Source organism: Alexandromys fortis, unplaced genomic scaffold, assembly GCF_014885135.2.
Source record: "Alexandromys fortis isolate MF-2015 unplaced genomic scaffold, M_Fortis_MF-2015_v1.1 scaffold_171, whole genome shotgun sequence".
NCBI classification, from domain to species: domain Eukaryota; kingdom Metazoa; phylum Chordata; class Mammalia; order Rodentia; family Cricetidae; genus Alexandromys; species Alexandromys fortis.
In genome coordinates this window covers 3,395,953-3,414,435 of record NW_026068066.1, presented here as the reverse complement: position 1 = coordinate 3,414,435, position 18,483 = coordinate 3,395,953, and the positions used below count along the sequence as shown (strand labels likewise).

Here is an 18,483-nt window from a genome sequence, read left to right as displayed (position 1 = left end):
AGTTCCAGGACAGTCAGGACTATTACACAGAGAAACCCTGTCTTGAAAAACAAACCAAAACAAAAAATCCAAACACATTGATGAGTACTTTAGAGAGGCAGGTACAGCAAGATGGGGAAAGCTTTCCTATAGGACCAAGGTGCTACCTAGTGACATCTTAGCTTGTGGATTGGTAGAAGCCAGTTGCTTGCTAGGGCAATGGCTCCTACTCAGCTGCTCTCTGTTATCATGAGACAGTTTCGTTGTAAAGAGAGCAAGGAACAGCTGTTCTGGAGGGCCAGAACTTAGCACAAGCGAAGGTCATTAGCCTCTGGGCCTGCAACTTTCCAGTCTGCACAGTCCTGAAATTCTGATCAGCCAATCATCTAGGCGTCCATTTCCCTGGTGAACGTGTCTGACCGTTCTTGTCCTCACTGTCCTCACATCTCCCGGTCCCAGTGTAGAGCCTGCACAGAAGGCTTTCTCTACACGCTAGCTGTTGGCAGTCACTTCTTCTGCTTTGGGAAAGATCCTTTACAAATATGTAGCATGTGGTCTAATGGAAGATTCTCGTTGCCACAGTATTAGATGAGACTCGGCCATCTCAAACGGCATGCACTTATTCACCTATTGCATATGTGTGTGGACGTGTGGGGGCAAGCACATGCCATACACACATCTGGCAGCCAGAGGACAACTTTTGGGAGTCAGTTTGCTCCTTCCTTCCACCAAGTGGGACCTGAAGCTCAAACTCTGATCATCAGGCTGTGGCCAGTGCCTTCATCCTCTGAACCAGTTCATTGGTCCAAGACGCAGCAATTTAAAAAATACTAAAGATCTCAAAATGAATGTCATAAAAATCCATTTCATACATATTACTAGAAGTTGTCTCACAAGCAATGAAAATGAACTTTATATCCTCCCTTTTCTTTGGAAGAATGTTGGTGTTTTCTTCCAAAAGTCCCTATCTTTAAAAATAGACATTGAGAATCAATGAAGTATGCTAACCAGAATTTAATAAAGGGCAACAAACGAGATTTTTTCCCAGATAAAAAAAGTAGTATTCAGCCGGGCAGTGGTGGCACATACCTTTAATCCTAGCACCTGGGAGGTAGAGGCAGGTAGATCTCTGTGAGTTCAAGGACAACCCGGTCTACAAGAGCTAGCTCTAGGACAGCTAGGACTGTTAAACAGAGAAACCCTGTCTTGAAAATAACAAACAAAAAAAGTAGTGTTAAGTCCCCAAGTCCCAGTCTCTGGCCTCCATCTTTGGAGGCTCTGTCCCTGTGCCCACCAAGCCTTGACCCCTCCCCGAGGAGTGTCAAGACAGCCCACCAAAATCTTGACCACTCCCCCAGTCTATTTAAACTGCTTCCCCAGAAAGTTCCCCTGTGGTCCCCCCCACACCCCCCACTCCCCCACCTCCATTGCATTGATGCGGCTTCCTGGTTTTCCCTCGAGGCTACCCGCGTTATACTGGAGAGTATGTGGGGTAAGGGGAACACTCTTCCATTGTTGGTGGGAGTACAAACTTGTACAGCAGCTTTGGAAATCAGTATGGCAATTTCTCAGAAAATTAGGAAATAATCTTCCTCAAGAACCAGCAATACCACTTTTGGATATATAACCAAAGGAAGTTCATTCATACCACAAGAACATGTGCTCAACTATGTTCATAGCAGCATTATTTGTAACAGCCAGAACCTGAAAACAACCTAGATACCTCTCAACCAAAAACTGGATAAAGAAAATGTGGTACATTTACACAATGGAGTACTCAGCAGGAAAAAATAATGATATCTTGAAATTTGTAGGCAAATGGATGGATCTGGAAAAATCCATATTGAGTGAGGTAACTCAAACCCAGAAAGACAAATATATGTACTTACTCATAAGTGACTTTAGACATAAAACAAAACAAACAAACAAAAAAAGCAGCCTACAATTCACAACCCCAGAGAGCCTAGACAGCAAAGAGGACCTTAAGAGAGACATTCATGGATCTAAATAGAAAGGAGAAAAAGACAGGATCTCCTGAGTAAGTTGGGAGCATGGGGGTCATGGGAGAGGGCAGAAGGGGAGAGGAGAGGAGAGTAGGGAGTGGAGAAAATGTATAGCACAATAAAAACAATTCAAAAAAGAGAATCTGCTATAATGAACCTGGGTTTGATACTTATTCCTTATTCAGATAGTTCCTACTTTGATTTCACTTCCCTCTGCCCACAGAGGCTGTTTCATGCTGCACACAGGTTTCTTCTCAGCAAAGGGTACAGTAGACAGCACTCTTTACGTCGGCACGGTGGACGGTGCCAATCTTTAAGTGGACGAGGTGGACGGTGCTCTTTAAACCCGCACGGTGGACGGTGCCAATCTTTAAGTGGGCACGGTAGACGGTGGATGTAGTGAATGGCGCTGATCTTTAAGTGGACAAGGTGGATGGTGCTCTTTACGTTGGCACGGTGGACGGTGCTAATCTTTAAATTGGCACAGTGGACGGTGCTGATCTTTAAGCGGACGTAGTGGATGGTGCTCTTTAAATCCGCACCGGTGGATGGTGCTAATCTTTAAACCGGCGAACAGTTCTCTTAAACCGGCCCTCACTCTGGTTTTCTTCCACTTCTTGCCCTTCAACCTTCCATTCCCTCTTTTCCCCTCCTCTCCCCACTCGCCCGCTCTTCGGGCTCATTGTCTCAGGCTCTCTTCACTTGGTCTCACCGGCTCCATGTCCACTCTCCACTCCCCAGCCAACTTTGCACTTCTAGCTCATACGTTATTGAATCTTCTTTCCTGGCAGCCCTGCTCCTGTTAGATGTTCACTGTGGTTCTGTTCTCTCCTTTAGTGCTTAAATGAGCTCTCACCATGTGTGTACCGAAGAGGACAGGAAAAAGAGAATCCCTAATATTGGTTTCATGCTCACATCTTCCTCTCCTGGCGATCGGGTGCCCTCTATAAAGAATAAAGCTTCCCTTTCCGGCTGCCAGCCTACTACTCCCCCATTAGGTACCCAGTCTTTTTATTCTACCCAAACTTGATATTACCTAGTGTGGTGGACAGAAGCTGGGAACTACACTGTTGAGAACATAGGAACGCGTAGGGAAACACGTCCAATTGAAAGACAAGTGTGTGCCCTTGCAAACCAGCACCATTAAAAAGGACCAGCTAAGGTAGCCTGGGTGCAGCTCCACACTGGCAAACCAGTGCAGAACCGGGGAACTCATAAACTCCACCCTCCCGAAGACCGAATTTGCTGAGTCGGGCAGTGGTGGTACACTTGGGACTTGGGAGGCAGAAGCAGGCGGATCTCTGTGAGTTCAAGGCCAGCCTGGTCTACAGAACAAGTTCCAGGACAGCCAGGGCTACACAGAGAAACCCTGTGTCTAAAACTCAAAAAAGAAGGAAGGAAGGAAGGAAGGAAGGGAGGGAGGGAGGGAGGGAGGGAGGGAGGGAGGGAGGGAGGAAGAAAGAAAGAAAGAAAGAAAGAAAGAAAGAAAGAAAGAAAGATAGGCTGAATTTGTTAAGAGACATTGTAACTTAAAAGTCCCTGAGAACAGGCAGGAGTAACCTGAAATGTATACTGTGTCCTTACTCACCAAACTGAACACTTGAACACCAAGAACTTGGCTTCTCTCCTCTCCTGGGTATCTGGGAAGTGTAACACACAATCACACACACACATACACACACACACACACACACACACACACACACACACTAATTGAAGCTAAATCCCACATTATCCCCCTCCTTCTCCACCCACCCCCTGGTTTGCTGCCAGTTTCCTGCTCAGAGGTGTGAATCCACCAGAGGGCAATTAACTCTCTAAACTCTGGGGAGCCAATTAGCAGAATAAGAGCAAGTGGAACCACAAGGTCCCAAGAGCTTTTGTCCAGCCCTTTATTTTGCAGTTCAAGTGGCAGAGGCTCAAGGAGTGAGACACACACAAGGCACATTACCATGGCCTTAGGCAAGTCCTTTAGAGGGTATGGACCTTGGCACCTCCCTCTGTGGGAGGGACTGGGCTAACTGAACAGTTTCTAGGCTCATCCTCCGGGCCAGGACTATGTTGAGGGTGTTACCTCATCCACCTCTGTACCTCCATATATGATTACCTTCAATTAGAGATGAGACTACCAAAACACAGAAAAGCTCAATAACTTGCCCAAGATCGGCAACTAGGGAATGTTGCAAAGCTGGTCTAGGAACCCACTAAAATCCACCTCCAGAATTCTTAAATCCTAATTATTAAATCAAGGAATGCCCATCATGTTATACTTTTTAAAAACAGTTAAGTTTTCCAAATGTCTTCAATTGTCTATAAACTAAGAGCTGAGTTGGTGAACTCTGGTTTTTGTTTTTTGGTTTTTTTGTTTGGTTGGTTGGTTTTGTTTTTTCAAGACAGGGTTTCTCTGTAGCTTTGGAGCCTGTACTGGAACTAGCTCTTGTAGACCATGCTGGCCTCGAACTCACAGAGATCCACCTGCCTCTGCTGGGATTAAAGGCGTGTGCCACCACCGCCCGGCTGGTGAACTCTAAAGCTAGCAGCTAGTATCTCTGCTGGTTCTGCCTCCTCCAGGCTTCTACTGCTCTCCTATAGCAGAGGGGGATACAGGCACAGACTGTCCAGCCTGCAGAGCACAGACATAGACTGTCCAGCCTGCAGAGCACAGACATAGACTGTCCAGCCCACAGAGTGGAAACTAGTTACTCTGGCTATACAGAAACTGTCTGCTAAGCTCTGTCCAGAGCCTTCAAAGACTTGCTTTTGCAATGGTACAGCAGCTTACACTTTGCCTAGGCACATGTCATTCTTCAGGATGGTTCCTTACAGTCATTCATGTGATAAAAAGGAAGCTACAACTCAAGAACTTAAATGACTTGCCTGATTTAGGCCACAGAAGCAGAAGGTGGCCAAGCCACGTCTCAGGTTCTGGCTCCCAACAACAAACTCTTTCCTGAAGTCACCCTGGCTCCCTAAGTGTCTTCCTCTTACTGTCAGGCGAGGGCTTGGGAACACAAAAGAATCTAAGCACTGCCAGCAAGTTCTCCTGGCTTTGGAGACGATCCTTCCCGAGTCCCTCAATGGAAGGAGGGTCATCCAAGGGTAAAAATGTTACATTTGGGATCAACTTGAAAGGGAAGGTTATGCTTTAAACAAAGTCATGACAATCACAGAAAATACATTTAACATACATAACACATTCAGAAGCACTCTTCCCCATAATAATCATTCCGCAAACATAGGCTAGTTTTACAGAAATTTAATGCAAAGGGTATAGGTGAAACAATCCACAACAATTTAATTTCAAAGCATTACCAAAATAATTTTTTTCAGGAAAAAAAACCATAGGCACTTCTAGTCTGAAAATACAAGCTTAGAAAAAAAATTGTATGATTCTGAAATATGGCTTAGCTTTAAGAACTTACTTGGAATACACAATATGATATGACTAACCTTCCTTTTTCAGGTTGGTTCTGTAATAGATTTTGATATTTAATTTCAAGAAATGTAAAATGCATCTGAGGGCAACTTAAACTCACTGCAAAGAAGGAAATATATATTTAATCAGCTGCCTAAATCATGGGAGGCATCATTACTTCCTTAGCCCAGGGAAAAGTCAGGTGTTCTCTCTCCACACTTCACAGAAGAGGGACTCTATGCCCAGCGTCACCCCTCATCCCAGTGTTCCCCCAGCTAGAAGGCAGAGTTTACCAGATTACCAAATCCTAAACTCTCTCCTACTGCCCAGTGTGGATCTCTAACAACACCGAGACTCCGGTCAACATTTCATCAATACTCATTTTAAAAACAGAACTTTTAGGCTGGGTGTGGTGATGCACACCTTTAATCCTGGCCCTTGGAAGGCAGGGAAGGGTGGGTCTCTGAGTTTAAGGCCAGCCTGGTGGAGGAGGAGGAGGGGGGGGGGGNAGGAGGAGGAGGAGGAGGAGGAGGAGGAGGAGGAGAAGGAGAGAGTTCTAGGACTCTACAGAGAAACCCTGTCTTGAAAAAGCAAAACAAAGAGAACCCAGAACTTTTGTTTTGCCTTTGCTGGATGGCTGGTGCTCTGTAATTGCGGTTCTGCCCACACTATAACACTTGAGGGAGAAAACCTTATTCACAGCTTTTAATTGTCGCCTTTAGGGAAGAGAATGAACAGAAACACCTGGACCTAAGCTCTTGGACGAGAACCTGACCTAAGACTCTCTCCTAACCGAACAGCAGCAGAACTCTAATCTTGGAACCTGCCCATAACAGTGACCGAAGGTCCTAGCGTGACAGTGTGAAGCCTTCTGATTGACAGCATGAAGCCTTCTGATTTATGAATGATGCTTTATTTTTGTGACCAAAATCCCTATTCACTGTGGCAGTGGTAGATTAGAGAAGGCACTTCTCACACCTTTCTGTGCCTCCCTGGAGCTCAAGCCCAGTGTTTGGCACAAGCAGGCACTCCCTGACTTCTGTTGAACTTGGAAAGTCCAGGAGTGTATTTTCAAGATTGGTCCACAGATAGGCTCAAAGGCACTAGAATCAGTGTACTGAGATACAGATTCAGAGGAGAACCTGGAGATTTCAGCGTTTAAAAAAGAACAGACAACTAATTTGAAGGCACTAGTTCAGTTCCATTTAACAACAACAAAAAGGACAGAAACAGAACAACCATATAACAGACACACAAAAGATTGTTTTTCCTTTTGCACAGACCCATAGTTCATCAAAGTCTCTTTTACTGTTCTCTGTTTAAGGACTAACATTGCAGTTTAAACTTCAGGTCCAGCAGAGACACGAGATAAACAACTGTGGACGTGACACTATCATTGATGTCTCTTCCACTGTAAACACTGGTTAGGAAAAGGGCAAGAAGATATGTGTGCTTTTTCATATCTGTATTTTTAATGCTTTCTTAATCCAGCTTATAGGGACATATGAAGGCAGAAGAAACACTTAGGAGGTGATCGTTCACATTGTGAAGGGATTTTCCATTTATTTCCATTAAATACCGTCCTCTCCTAGGGCCCGAGTTTGACGTGTTGCTTAAATGCAGCTTGTCAGGAACAGGTTTCTAGTGCAAAGTGAGGTGCCCCCACATCTTCACCTTGACTTTCCGCTGAGGATAACTTTGCCTCCTGTTTCTATTCACAGGCTGGGGACACCAACAGCTGGTGAAGGAAATCAATGGCTTCTATTTTCCAGGATTGGATGGTTTGAAAAAATCAATCACCAAAGAAAAACCCACTCTGGTCACAGTCCTCCCACATCTCACACCAGTGGTCTTCTCCTCACTGGTCCAAGCGACCGTGGGCTAGAGAATTTAGAGGCCGATGGCCAGAAGGAAAAGCCACTTCTTCTCATGGATGGCAGGTAAGGAAGAGAGCCTCCATCCTCACTCTGGATACCACTGCCCCTTAACAGAGAGCCAACCCAGCTCTCCGTAAAAAGTCGCGCGGGCCTGGGAATGTTCCCATCCTATCTTTGTGCCAAATAATAATCGGTATCTCATCTTTTTCCCATCAAGCAGAATTGGGTATTTTAAAACTTCAGCCTAAGAGATGTAGTCAATTCACAGCAGAGTGGCCTCACCGCTCAAACCAGCCTGCCAAGTTGCGGATACTCTTGGGCTGGTCCCCAGAGGTCTGCACAGCTTGGCAAGTCCGGCACCACGGCTCATCCCAGAAGGAGGTAATGTGCACAGCATAGCTCCGGCGCCAGTGGAAGTAGCGGCGATAGACAGCCACGTTTCGGTCAAGAAAGAGCAGGTAGGCTGCCAGGGAGGCAGCATTAGGGAAATCATCCACGTGGATGAAGGCACCACGAGGCACAAAGCGCTCATAGTTGGCACGGTCAGGACCTAGCACCACTGGCACGGCCCCGGCCAGGAAGGCATTCCGCCACAGCTTCTCAGTGATGTAATCCACGTGCTGCGAGTTCTCAAAGGCCAGGTAAAACTTGTAGCGGGCCACAGTGTGCAGCAGTCCGCTAGCTGGCACCGGCTGTCCGGGTCCCGCCCGACCAAACACGTCCACAGGCACATGCCGGCTCAGCTGGTGGTAATAACGGACCCGTGCATGGCGTTCATTCCAGTGGCTCACAACCCAGGCCACCAGGCCCCGCTTGCGTGCCAGCTGGGGGGCCAGGCCTGGTGGCTGGTCAGTTGGGTGGCTTCTGGGGTAGAGGAAGCCATAGGGCACGAAGACATCCGAATCGGCCCGATAGGACAAGGTCCAATTGAAAAGGTTCTTAGCCAAGCCTCGCAGCCCAGGGGAGTGGGAGGGTGATTCGAAGTTCATCCACACCCAGCGCTGACCCGGAGGTCTAGAGCCTGCGGTCTCCAGGGCTTCGCCTGCTAGCATCGCCGCTCCCTCATGGTCGTCGAATACGCGTAGCTCCAGAGCCTCGTCGGTGCGCACTTGGGCGCCCCAGGGCGGGGGCCAGTCGGGAGGTTCCTTCACCAGATCGCGGTGGTGGAACAGCACTGCTTGAGCTTCCCCGTAGGCCGCGCGGTCGGTGAGCAAGCGGCAGCCGCTGATGTTGAAGCGCAGGCTGCAATCAGGGGGAGGCCTAGAGTAGCCGCCGCGCCCCGCAAAAGGTTCCCACCAGAGCAGCACGCTAACTGGGCGCGGCGGAGCTGGGGACGCCCAGGGCAGCTGCGGCAGCTGTCCCCAGCAGATGCAGGCGGTCAAAGCGGTGCACAGCAGTCCTGTTGCAGCCAGCGCAGAGGAGCTCAAGGGTAATCCCCAGCCTCCGCGCCGTGCGCGTCGCCTGGCCCCTGGTGTCCCCATGCAGAGCCCAGGAGCCGCAGCCTCGGTTCGCCACGCGTCCACCGACCGCGAGGGGCGGCACCGGCTCTCATACTGCAGCAGCTCACGACCGGCCCGGGCCACGGAGGGGGACGGGCGGGGCATCCGTAGGCCCGCGGGCGGTGCCGCGCCCCTCCCAGGTCCAGCGTGAGGTGAGCCCCGCGGACAGCCTGGCCCGGCGCCACCCTGTCCCTCCCAGACACTTCACCCTCAGACCTGCAGGGCCGGGCCGGGCCCGGCCTGGGGCGTTTTCTGCTGCGCCTGCGCTGGTTCCCTTGTACAGCAAGGGCTCCTGGGCTCCTCGATTGCTCCTGGTTGGAGCCTCACCCCGGGTCGCGGTCGCGCCTCTGTGCGAGTGTGTCCGCTGTCCCCGCGCCTAGGTGGCCTGAGCCCTCACCTTTCAGAGTAGTGGACTTGAGAGGTCCCCAGAAGTCTCTAGGCGGTGGTGTGGGTGGATGGGGTGGGGTGTGAGGATGCGATTGCACTCCAGAGCTCAGAGCAGAAACAGCTTCCTTCCGTATTGCCCGGTGCTTGGCCAGTGACGCCCCGGGCGGGGGGTGGGGGTGAGGATGGGAGTGGGGGTGGTGGTGAAGCAGGACTCAAGCCCTAGAAAATGGACTGTAGACCTGCAAGACAGGCCAGCTGTGGAGTCAGGCTCGGACTCAGAGCAGTGTGACAGGTCCCAAAGGGAGCTCGTGGAGACATCACAGTACAGAAGGCAAAAGTGTTATCTGAGTTATGGAAATACATTCTATCCTTGACTCCCCACCAAAAAAAGACAAAGGGGAAAAGGTTTTAAGGCGTTTATTTCACTGACGGATCATGCACACAACCTTACCCAATAAACCATCTAAGTTTGCCTCAGTTTCTCCACCCCATATATTTGCAGTCTGATTTTTTTTTAGGTTTATTTAATTCTGTGTTTATAGATGCTTTGCCTGTATGTGTACTGCACACATGCCTGGTGCTACGGAGGTCAGAAGGGAGCGTGGGATCCCCAAGATTGTGAGCCACCATATCAGTACTCTGTGAAAGAAACAAGAGACCTTAAGCATTGAGCCACCCATCTCTCCATCCCCCCCCCAAACAGACAGATTTCTGAACGTGAATATTCAATGTAAGGATGACACATAAGAACTTTTAAATATGAGCAGACAAGTCACAAACGTGTGTGGAGCACACTGCTGCAGGGAGACACCCCCAGGTCAGTTCTAACTTCAGATACTCTGATTTGCATAAGAAGTTTGATGCCCACTAATGTGAGTTGACTGGACAGCTTTTGTATAGCCCTTGAGTCATGGAACTTCAATCACGCGGAACCTGGTGAGCTACAGGAACTCGGTTCTCCTCCCTCACCCCACCCTGTCCCCCCCCCGCCCCGCCCCCCCCAATTGCAGGCCAATAGCATTCCTTGTGCTACAGAGCTGAGGATGAATAGCTGCATGAATGAAGATTCACTGTTTTTAAGCACTTAAGAAATAATTTCTACTCCCAGGAAGGTAATGCAAAATACTCGGGACTATAAAATGATGAATAAATGTTCTATGTTCGTGATAAATGTTCTTGCGCCCAAGTTACGGCTGCGCTAATTCATCACGTGTACCCAGATGGTTACAGCTAGGTATCTGCATCTGCGATCACATGGGAAGCTTAACCCTAGGGCTAGACCCTCTCTTATTGAGTCATTCAGTTGTTATTGGCTGGAATTCTAAAAGCGGAGGTGGGAGGGTGGGGGGGGTGCTGATTTAATTAGAGAAAGCAATTTTGAGAAGAGTTTTAGCTCCTGCCTGCAGTGTGTCCACATAAGCTAGGGAGAGGCTGTCACACCTGAACTTGCCCCTTGGATGTGTTTTCATTGGTTTGTTTTAATTTTTTAAAATGTTTGTTACATCATTATTCATTTGTTTTGTGTTGGTGCAGAGGACAACTGGCAGAAAGGGAGTCCCTCCTCCTACCATATGGGTCCTGGGATATCAAGAGTAGAATGTAGAAGCTTTTTGAAGTGTCTTCTGGTGGCTCTTCCTACCAGCACTCAGGAACAGGGTGGGAGCTCCTACTGTTTAGACTGGTCTTCCCATACCCTACAACATTTTATAGTATTTCTAGGGTAATGTTTTAAATAAAAAAATGAAATTCAACAATTTTTATTCGAAAATAGAAGTTTCAGTAATTTCCCACTGTTTGGGAGTCAGGGCCTCTTGTAGCCCAAGCTGTTCTTGAGTTGACTACACAGCTGGATACTAGCTTTGAATTTCCGATCTTCCTGACTTCACCTCCTAAATCCTGGGATTATAGGTATGAACCGCTAAGCCTAGCTTGCTTTTGGTTTTTATTAACATAAAAGCTATGAAGGCACAGACCACATGTGTTAATTGTGTGTTGGTTTTCCTCTTATGCCACAGACAGTTTGGGGAAAGAGATCACTGAAGCCCGGGGAAGAGGACCACTGGAATAATTCAGAACAGTTAACATGAGGGAAAAGAGTGAGAGGTTTGTGCAGGTGTGTGTCCAACCTGGAGGCAAGAAAGTGATGTGAGATTCATAACTGAAAGTGAAATTTTGTCACATGTGAGGGTAAATATATGGACGTAAGGGTTCCTGCTAAGCTGGCCTGCTTGCACGTGTAGACTCTGGTGAACAGGCGTGTTGGTTCAGGAAAGACAACAAGCTTTTCGCTTCAGTTGTCCTCTTATGTATACTAGAATATCACTATGCCATCAGTAAGGGTTGAGATGAGCAGAGCTGGAGTGGAAGGGGGCACAGCAGGAAGGCGGTCAGACCCTGCGCCAGCCCTCTAGACCAGATCCCATAGGCTGGAGGGTCAGGCCACGCCTCCCGGCAGCTCTCTCTCTCTCTCTCTCTCTGGAAGAGAGCAGTCTGTGCAATATGACTTGACAGTTTTCAATTCATGGCATCTGGCTCTTCCGTGCTCTTGCTCACATATGCTATACTGAATTAAATCATGTGATGTGAAGCTTCCTGGTAGCACCACACACACACACACACACACACACACACACACACACACACACAAAAGTCTGACGTTTATTTTGTTGCTCTCGGTAGAGGTTCCTCTGCCATCCTTTCCTGGCAGTGTCCTCTCCTCTCCCCTCACCTCTTTCAATGAAGATCCTCTCTAGATTTGTTTGGTTGCTTGGTTGGTTTCACTGTCCTGGAACTTCCTCTGTAGAGCAGGCTGACCTCACACTAAGAGATCCCCCTGCCTCTGCGTCCGCGTGCTGGGTTTAAAAGGGTGCACTACCACTGTGGGCTACTCTGCAGGTCTTAAATGGAAGCTTTTGCCTCTTTGTGCGATGCTATCACATATAGTCCCCTATGTTGTACTGCTTCTGTCTAATGCTTTTTCTGCCACCTTGGTGCCTGCTCATGACCTGGAGGTCATTTCTCTAAAGAACAGCGTCTCCTGAGAGTTATATGTCAGCTGCCTTTCCGGTTTAGCCACTGCTATTCTTTTTTCTCTGTATGCAACAAAAACTACTGTTGGCATTCAAATGTGAGCCAAAGAGGGTCTAGACCATGGCAATAGCTGTGAGGATGAGGCAGAGCATAGAGAAGGCACTTAAGCGGTAGTCTAGGAAGGTACTCTCTGTACTTCTTGGGAAGCCTTTCTGGATACCTGTCCAGTGTAAATTACCCCTTGGTCTGCCCATATGTGTGCTGTTCTATGGGGACGGGATGGTGACTGCTTCAATCATAGCCACAGCACCAAACTAATCACCTAGCAGTCGGCATCACCTCAGTGACTACCGATGGACAAATGGGTGAATCGGGGCTCTTAGTGTATGGCTGAAATCATGTCAGCATCCGTCCTCTGTGAGAAAGGGGCTGTGGGAATGGCTTACTGTGACCTTAAGACCCGCCATAAGCTTTCAGTGGAAAACAATAGACGTGTGCTAATTAGAATTCAAACTCACTCAATTAGGTCACTAAGACTGATGTAGCCCAGACCAAATGTACGTTCATCCATCAATGGCCAGGAGATGTGGACTCCTTCTAGAACCTTCTTAAGACAGAAGAGCTAGAAATGACCCCATCTCAAATTACATGGAACAAAAATGGGTAGAAAGTAGTTTCTTAAAAGACAATAAGAGGGAAGGGATACGAGTCAGACAAAAATGTGCCTTCTCCCGGATGTGAGAGACTTTACTAGATGAAGAGACTAGACTAAATGAGCTCAATCTCCCTGGGAATGGTTCTGATTCAGAAACAAGGAGCGACTTGTACAAGGAACACCTTTCCATTGTCTGCATGAAGACAGCAGCCAGATCAGCTACAGAAGAGGGCTTTTGGTTTTATATCCTGGGTCAATGGTCAAGTGGAGGGAATCAGTTCAGAGCATGCGAGGGCTGCCTGCTGCTTGCATCCGGTGTCACATAGGACCAGCCTCTGCGGGAAAGGCACCAGCAACTCTAAGTCCTAAGTTCAAATTCGTTCTTCTGTTTTTCCTTCATGGAAATAGTTCACTGGACTTTCCTGTTTGTTTCTGTTTTGAATTTTGAGGCAGGGTCCCATAGAGCCCAGGCTGGTCTCAATTCACTGGGTAGCCAAGCCTGATTCTCCTTCCTCCACCTACAAGTGCTGGGGTTACAGGTGGATGACACCATGCCCATTGGGAGATACTTTGAGCTAAGACCAACCTAGTTCTTCTAAGACTACTTTAGTGTAAACCCACCAGAGAGAGATGGCATTTCCTGGGGAAGCCCCAGAATATGTTCTGACGCCTCAGTCTGTTCCTAAACTCTGAGAGTCGGGCTGCTCTCAAAGGTGCTGATATTCGTCGGTTGGATGTAAGGTTTCTGGTACCGAATGCAGAGCTCTGAAAGGCACCTTGAGTTGCTTTCCTGAAGGGAGAAAGAGGCAGTTCAAAGTCCAGTTTTATATCCGTGATTATGTTGTAAGTGTGCTTATCCTAAAGGGGAAGGGCCCGTGAGCAGGTGTGGCAGGAGAGGCAATCAATCAGGGTTGTTTCCTGTTTCAAGCACACATTTTTTATTTATCTAACTGGGGAAGTGGGTATGGAAAGAAAATTGGTTAAGGTTGATAGGAACTGCTTAGGATGAGCATCAACCCACAGCTTACTCTCCTCTGTCCTATTAAATCCTCTATTGCTGGTGGTGGTGGTCATCGTGGTATGTGTGCTTATAGGTGTGTATGATGTGTGTGTGTGCACATGTGAGTGTGGTCTATGTGTGTGTACGTACGTATGCAGGCATGCATATGACAGGCCAGAGGGCAACCCTGGGTACAGGCCTTTGCTTTCCACCTTGTTTGAAGTGGATCTTTTGTTCCTCACCTCATATATGCATCAGGCCAGCTGACCTGCAAGGCTCCCAGGAGCCCTTCTTCTACCATCTTGAATCGTGCATACTGGGATTGCAGATACATCTGCTTACTTTGGCTCTACATCGGTCCTGCAATCCTACACAGCAATCTGAACTTTGCATACTTGAGTAGCAGGCCCTTATCCACCCACTGAGCCATCTAGCCCCTGCCCCATTACATTCTTCATAGGAAAATAAAATGAACACGTGTACTTTTCTTTTTTATTCAAATGAACCATTTCACTAGTCTTAAGTTGTTACAGTCAATATAAGAATTTGTTGCCTTTAACTCCTAGTTTCCAGCTTTATGCACACATGTTCTAAGTGTACTCTTCTTGACTAACCAGCCTTGCAAGGATTTAGAGTGTTAGAACAATGGAGATAGGGAAATTTGAGGCTAAATCAGAAATACTTGCAGAGTTCTCACCATCCCAACCATTTGCCTCTGTGTTCTTCCACACAGCTCCTTTGCAATCACAATGGGTTGTGGGATATAGGACTCACTCAGAGCAAAGTTGTTCTGACTGGGAAGGGAGCAGAAGCCCAGCCATCTTTGAGGAACCAGAGTCCTGGGAAGGCGCCACACAGAGATGTGTTGAGATTCTCCCGGACTCAGCAAGGTGGGCCTGTGCTTGCCCATGCCTGGCTGTATACACCCTCGAGTTCAGTGATGGCAGGGCAAGGAGAAAGGGGGTGTACCTTCCATGTCAGTGCACTTTGGTGGGGACAGACGAGAATATCTCTGAAGCTCATCACTACTGGGAATCTTAGTTACTTTTTTTGTAAAAGCTTTTTAAAGGCATCTTTTAAAAGAAGGGCTTCTATGGGTTTAGGATCCAGAGGGAGAAGAGCTCACTGTGGCAGCAGGAGTGGAGGCTGATAGCTCACACCTTCAAGCACAAGTGTGAAGGAGAGAGAAAACCGGAAATGACCAGAGCCTTTAAATGGTCAAAGTCACCTTCAGAGACATACTTCTCCAACAAGTCACACCTCCTAAACCTCTCCAAATGGTGCCACCAACTGGGACTCGAGTGTTCAATTACATGAGCCTATGGAGAGACATTTTATTTAAAACACCACACGATATATACAAGGACTTGGAGAATATAGATTAAGAAGCATTTTCCTGATTGATGGGAAAGTAATTCTATAATGAGCATCTATCTCTGTTAGCCAACTGTAACATAGATTATGTAATATGCAATGTCATGAAATTCTATAACATATTATGTAGTATGTAATGTCATGCAATTCTGTAACATATACTATGTAGTATGTAATGTCATGAAATTCTTAATAAAAAAATAAAATTAGGGGCTGGAGAGATGGCTCAGTGGTTGAGAGCTTTGCCTGCTCTTCCAAAGGTCCTGAGTTCAATTCCCAGCCACCACATGGTGGCTCACAACCATCTGTAATAAGATTTGGTGCCTTCTTCTGACCTGCAATGATACATGCAGGCAGGACACTGAATACATAATAAATAAATAAATCTTTAAAAAAATTATTTTAACATTATAAACACCCATGGATACTGTGTACATGTTACTGTCACACAGTACAGCACATGGCTTGGCCCTAACAAATACTTATCAAATAAATGAATGAGCATTGCTATTAATTTTCTTTCTTTGTTTTTTTTTATTTTTTTTTTATTTTCAAGACAGGGTTTCTTCGTAGCTTTTGGTTCCTGTCCTGGAACTAGCTCTTGTAGTCCAGGCTGGCCTCGAACTCACAGAGATCCGCCTGCCTCTGCCTCCCGAGTGCTGGGATTAAAGGCGTGCACCACCACCACCTGGCCTTTGTTTTTTTTGAGACAGGATTTCTCTGTAGTTTTGGAGCCTGTCCTAGAACTAGCTCTTGTAGACCACGCTGACCTTGAACTCATAATATTGCTATTAATTTTGTACTGCATGAGGTACTAGTTAAGTGGTTCGATTTCTGCAGGTGTTCAGATAATGTGAAAGGCTTTAAACTATAAGGTGTTGACTAAGATTACACGTGTGCCTCCTACATGATGGATAAAAATGATAATGACTGGCAAACTCTAATAATCAGCAGTGTTTGTTCAACCCAAGTCTTCTTGAGTTGGCACAAATTCTATTTCAAGAATGCAGACCAACCTGACTTGGTCTTACTGTGGTATCTGTCCCTCATCGGATCTTGTATTGTCCCACAAGATGGCTAGTGCCTAACCTGGACACCCACCTGTCTCGTGCTCTGCAGATGGGAATTTGGGTCTCAGTTAGCCTCCTCTTCTTGTAATCAGACCTCCAGCTCCCCACAGACCCAGAGCATACATCAGGGAAGAGAATGGGACAATACGCCCTCCACTAAGTCAGATGATTCTCTTTGATGAATGTAACCCTCTCAGGCTCCATCACACCCACTCCTGTGGTCCTTCCTCTGAAAGGGGCTCGGGCCACTTAGATATCAACAAGTCCCTGTTGGATTAAAGTGAACAAGATGACAGACCTATAAATTGTATTGTATGATACAGAAAATGGCAGAATAAATGCAGACAGCTCCTTGGCAAGCGTGAAAAACGTTTTCTAAACATTCAGCTTGCAAACTTGCATAAGCCAGCTAGGTGCCAAGCACATGGGTGTAACTAAACACAGAAATCTCTGCCCTCCCAGCACATGGTGTCGCCTCATTCATAGAGAAAATTTCATGTAGGAGTCTGAAGGATTGACCTCAGAAGCCGTGCGTGGCTTACTCCTCAGTAACTCTGCCACCCTGGGAATTTCCTTGGTTACCCTTACTCTTGCATTACTTCCACACTGATCAATATTGTTTTGTGATTTGAACTTGATTTGAAATGGGGTGTCTTCCTATTGCTGCCCACACCACCCTCTCACCCCACCCTCCCGTGTAGCGGGGTACAGGCATGCCCTTTTGCCTGGCTAGATATTTATTTGGTACCCATCTCAATGTGTCCTCATCTTCCATTCCAGCCGTCTCTGCAAGGGTTGTCAGATGGTCAGACAATACTTCCGGGACAAAAGAAAGCAAATTCCATATGCAGGAGGCAGTAGGCCAGAGCCACTTTTCTCTGCTTTAGTTACAGAGAGGGAATGAGGAACTGTAAATTAGAAGAAAGCTCTTTGGCTATGCACAGGCTGTAGGCAAGAACCGTAATTAAAATAGGCAAAGCTAAAGGCAGCTGAGAAGTCCTTCAGTTTCAAAACAAAGGCAAGTCCACCAGCCAATGAACCCTGTCCTCACACAATGAGGTTGAATCAGAATTTTTGTCCCTTGTGATTTTTTCCAGGTTTATTCTTATTGTGGTGAGAACACTTAACAAGAAGTTTTCACTTGTACAGGCTTTTAAGCGTATGAGACAATAGTGCTGTCTATGGCTATCTGTACTCAATGGCTCTACAAAACTAACTGTCCCTGCACGCGCAAAGCTTTAACTTTGGTGGTGGTGACGACAGTGTATGTCTGTGGTCTGTGCATGTGTGTGTGCAGGTGCACATGTATGAGTGTGCAGAGACAAAAGGGTGTAACAAGTGTCTTCCCGGGTCTCTCTCCACCTTAGTTATTGAGACAGAGTCTCTCACTGGACCTAGAACTCATAGATTAATTAGTCTGACTAGCCAGTGAGTCCCCGGAATCCTCCTGTCTCCACTAGTGTTACAGACACATACTTCAGCGACCAGTTCTTACGTAGGTACCTACCATCTGAACTCAGTCAGATTCCTGTGCTTACAAAGCAAACAGTTTATTGTCTGAGTCATATCCCTAGTTCCCGTTGATTAGCTAGGCTCCTCCCACTCCCACCTCTGGCACCTGGTATAGCCAAATGTCAGTCTTTTTTTCCGTGTTTGGCCATTTAAATTCTTAATAGAGCTAGAATCCTGACAAACTGGTCACTCCAGGAATGGGCTTGTTTCGTGTACCATTGTGTCCACTAAGCATTTGTTTGACCTCCACTTCCCTGTGTGGGGTGTGTGTGTGTGTGTGTGTGTGTGTGTGTCTGTGTGTGTATGTGTTAGAAACCAGCCTGCATCAAATCATCTTTTTTTCTTTTTGATTTTTTGAGACAGTGTTTCTCTCTGTAGCTTTGGAGCCTGTCCCGGAACTTGCTCTGGCCTCAAACTCAGAGATTCGCCTATCTCTGCCTTCTGAGTACTAGGATTAAAGGCATGAGCCACCACCACCCAGCTCAAATCATAATTCTTAAACTCATCCAAGTGCTGGGCATTGGGGTGACTTTGTAACTTGATATTATAAATGATGGTCATATGGAAAGCTTGTGTGTCTGCCTGAGAAATGAGACAGTGGCATAAGTCCAGTATTTGGTTGCAAAAGCAGTCTGGCCCTGGAGTCATAAGGACAGAAGACAGAGGGCAATGCCTGGAGCTC

The 18,483-nt window shown here is 47.1% G+C and overlaps 1 protein-coding gene across 1 annotated transcript; it reads right to left on the bottom strand.

Moving 5' to 3' along the window:
• Window positions 1-5,254: 5,254 nt before the first annotated feature.
• On the bottom strand, window positions 5,255-9,280 carry Fut4 (fucosyltransferase 4). Its single transcript, XM_050120578.1, has one exon. It carries the CDS (start codon window positions 8,876-8,878, stop codon window positions 7,553-7,555), a length of 1,326 nt encoding a protein of 441 aa, XP_049976535.1. The 5' UTR covers window positions 8,879-9,280; the 3' UTR covers window positions 5,255-7,552.
• Window positions 9,281-18,483: the final 9,203 nt, after the last annotated feature.

What these genes read in the sequence shown, in the direction of transcription:
- Fut4 (XM_050120578.1), bottom strand. Translation starts at nt 8,878, where the DNA reads ATGCCCCGCCCGTCCCCCTCCGTGGCCCGGGCCGGTCGTGAGCTGCTG.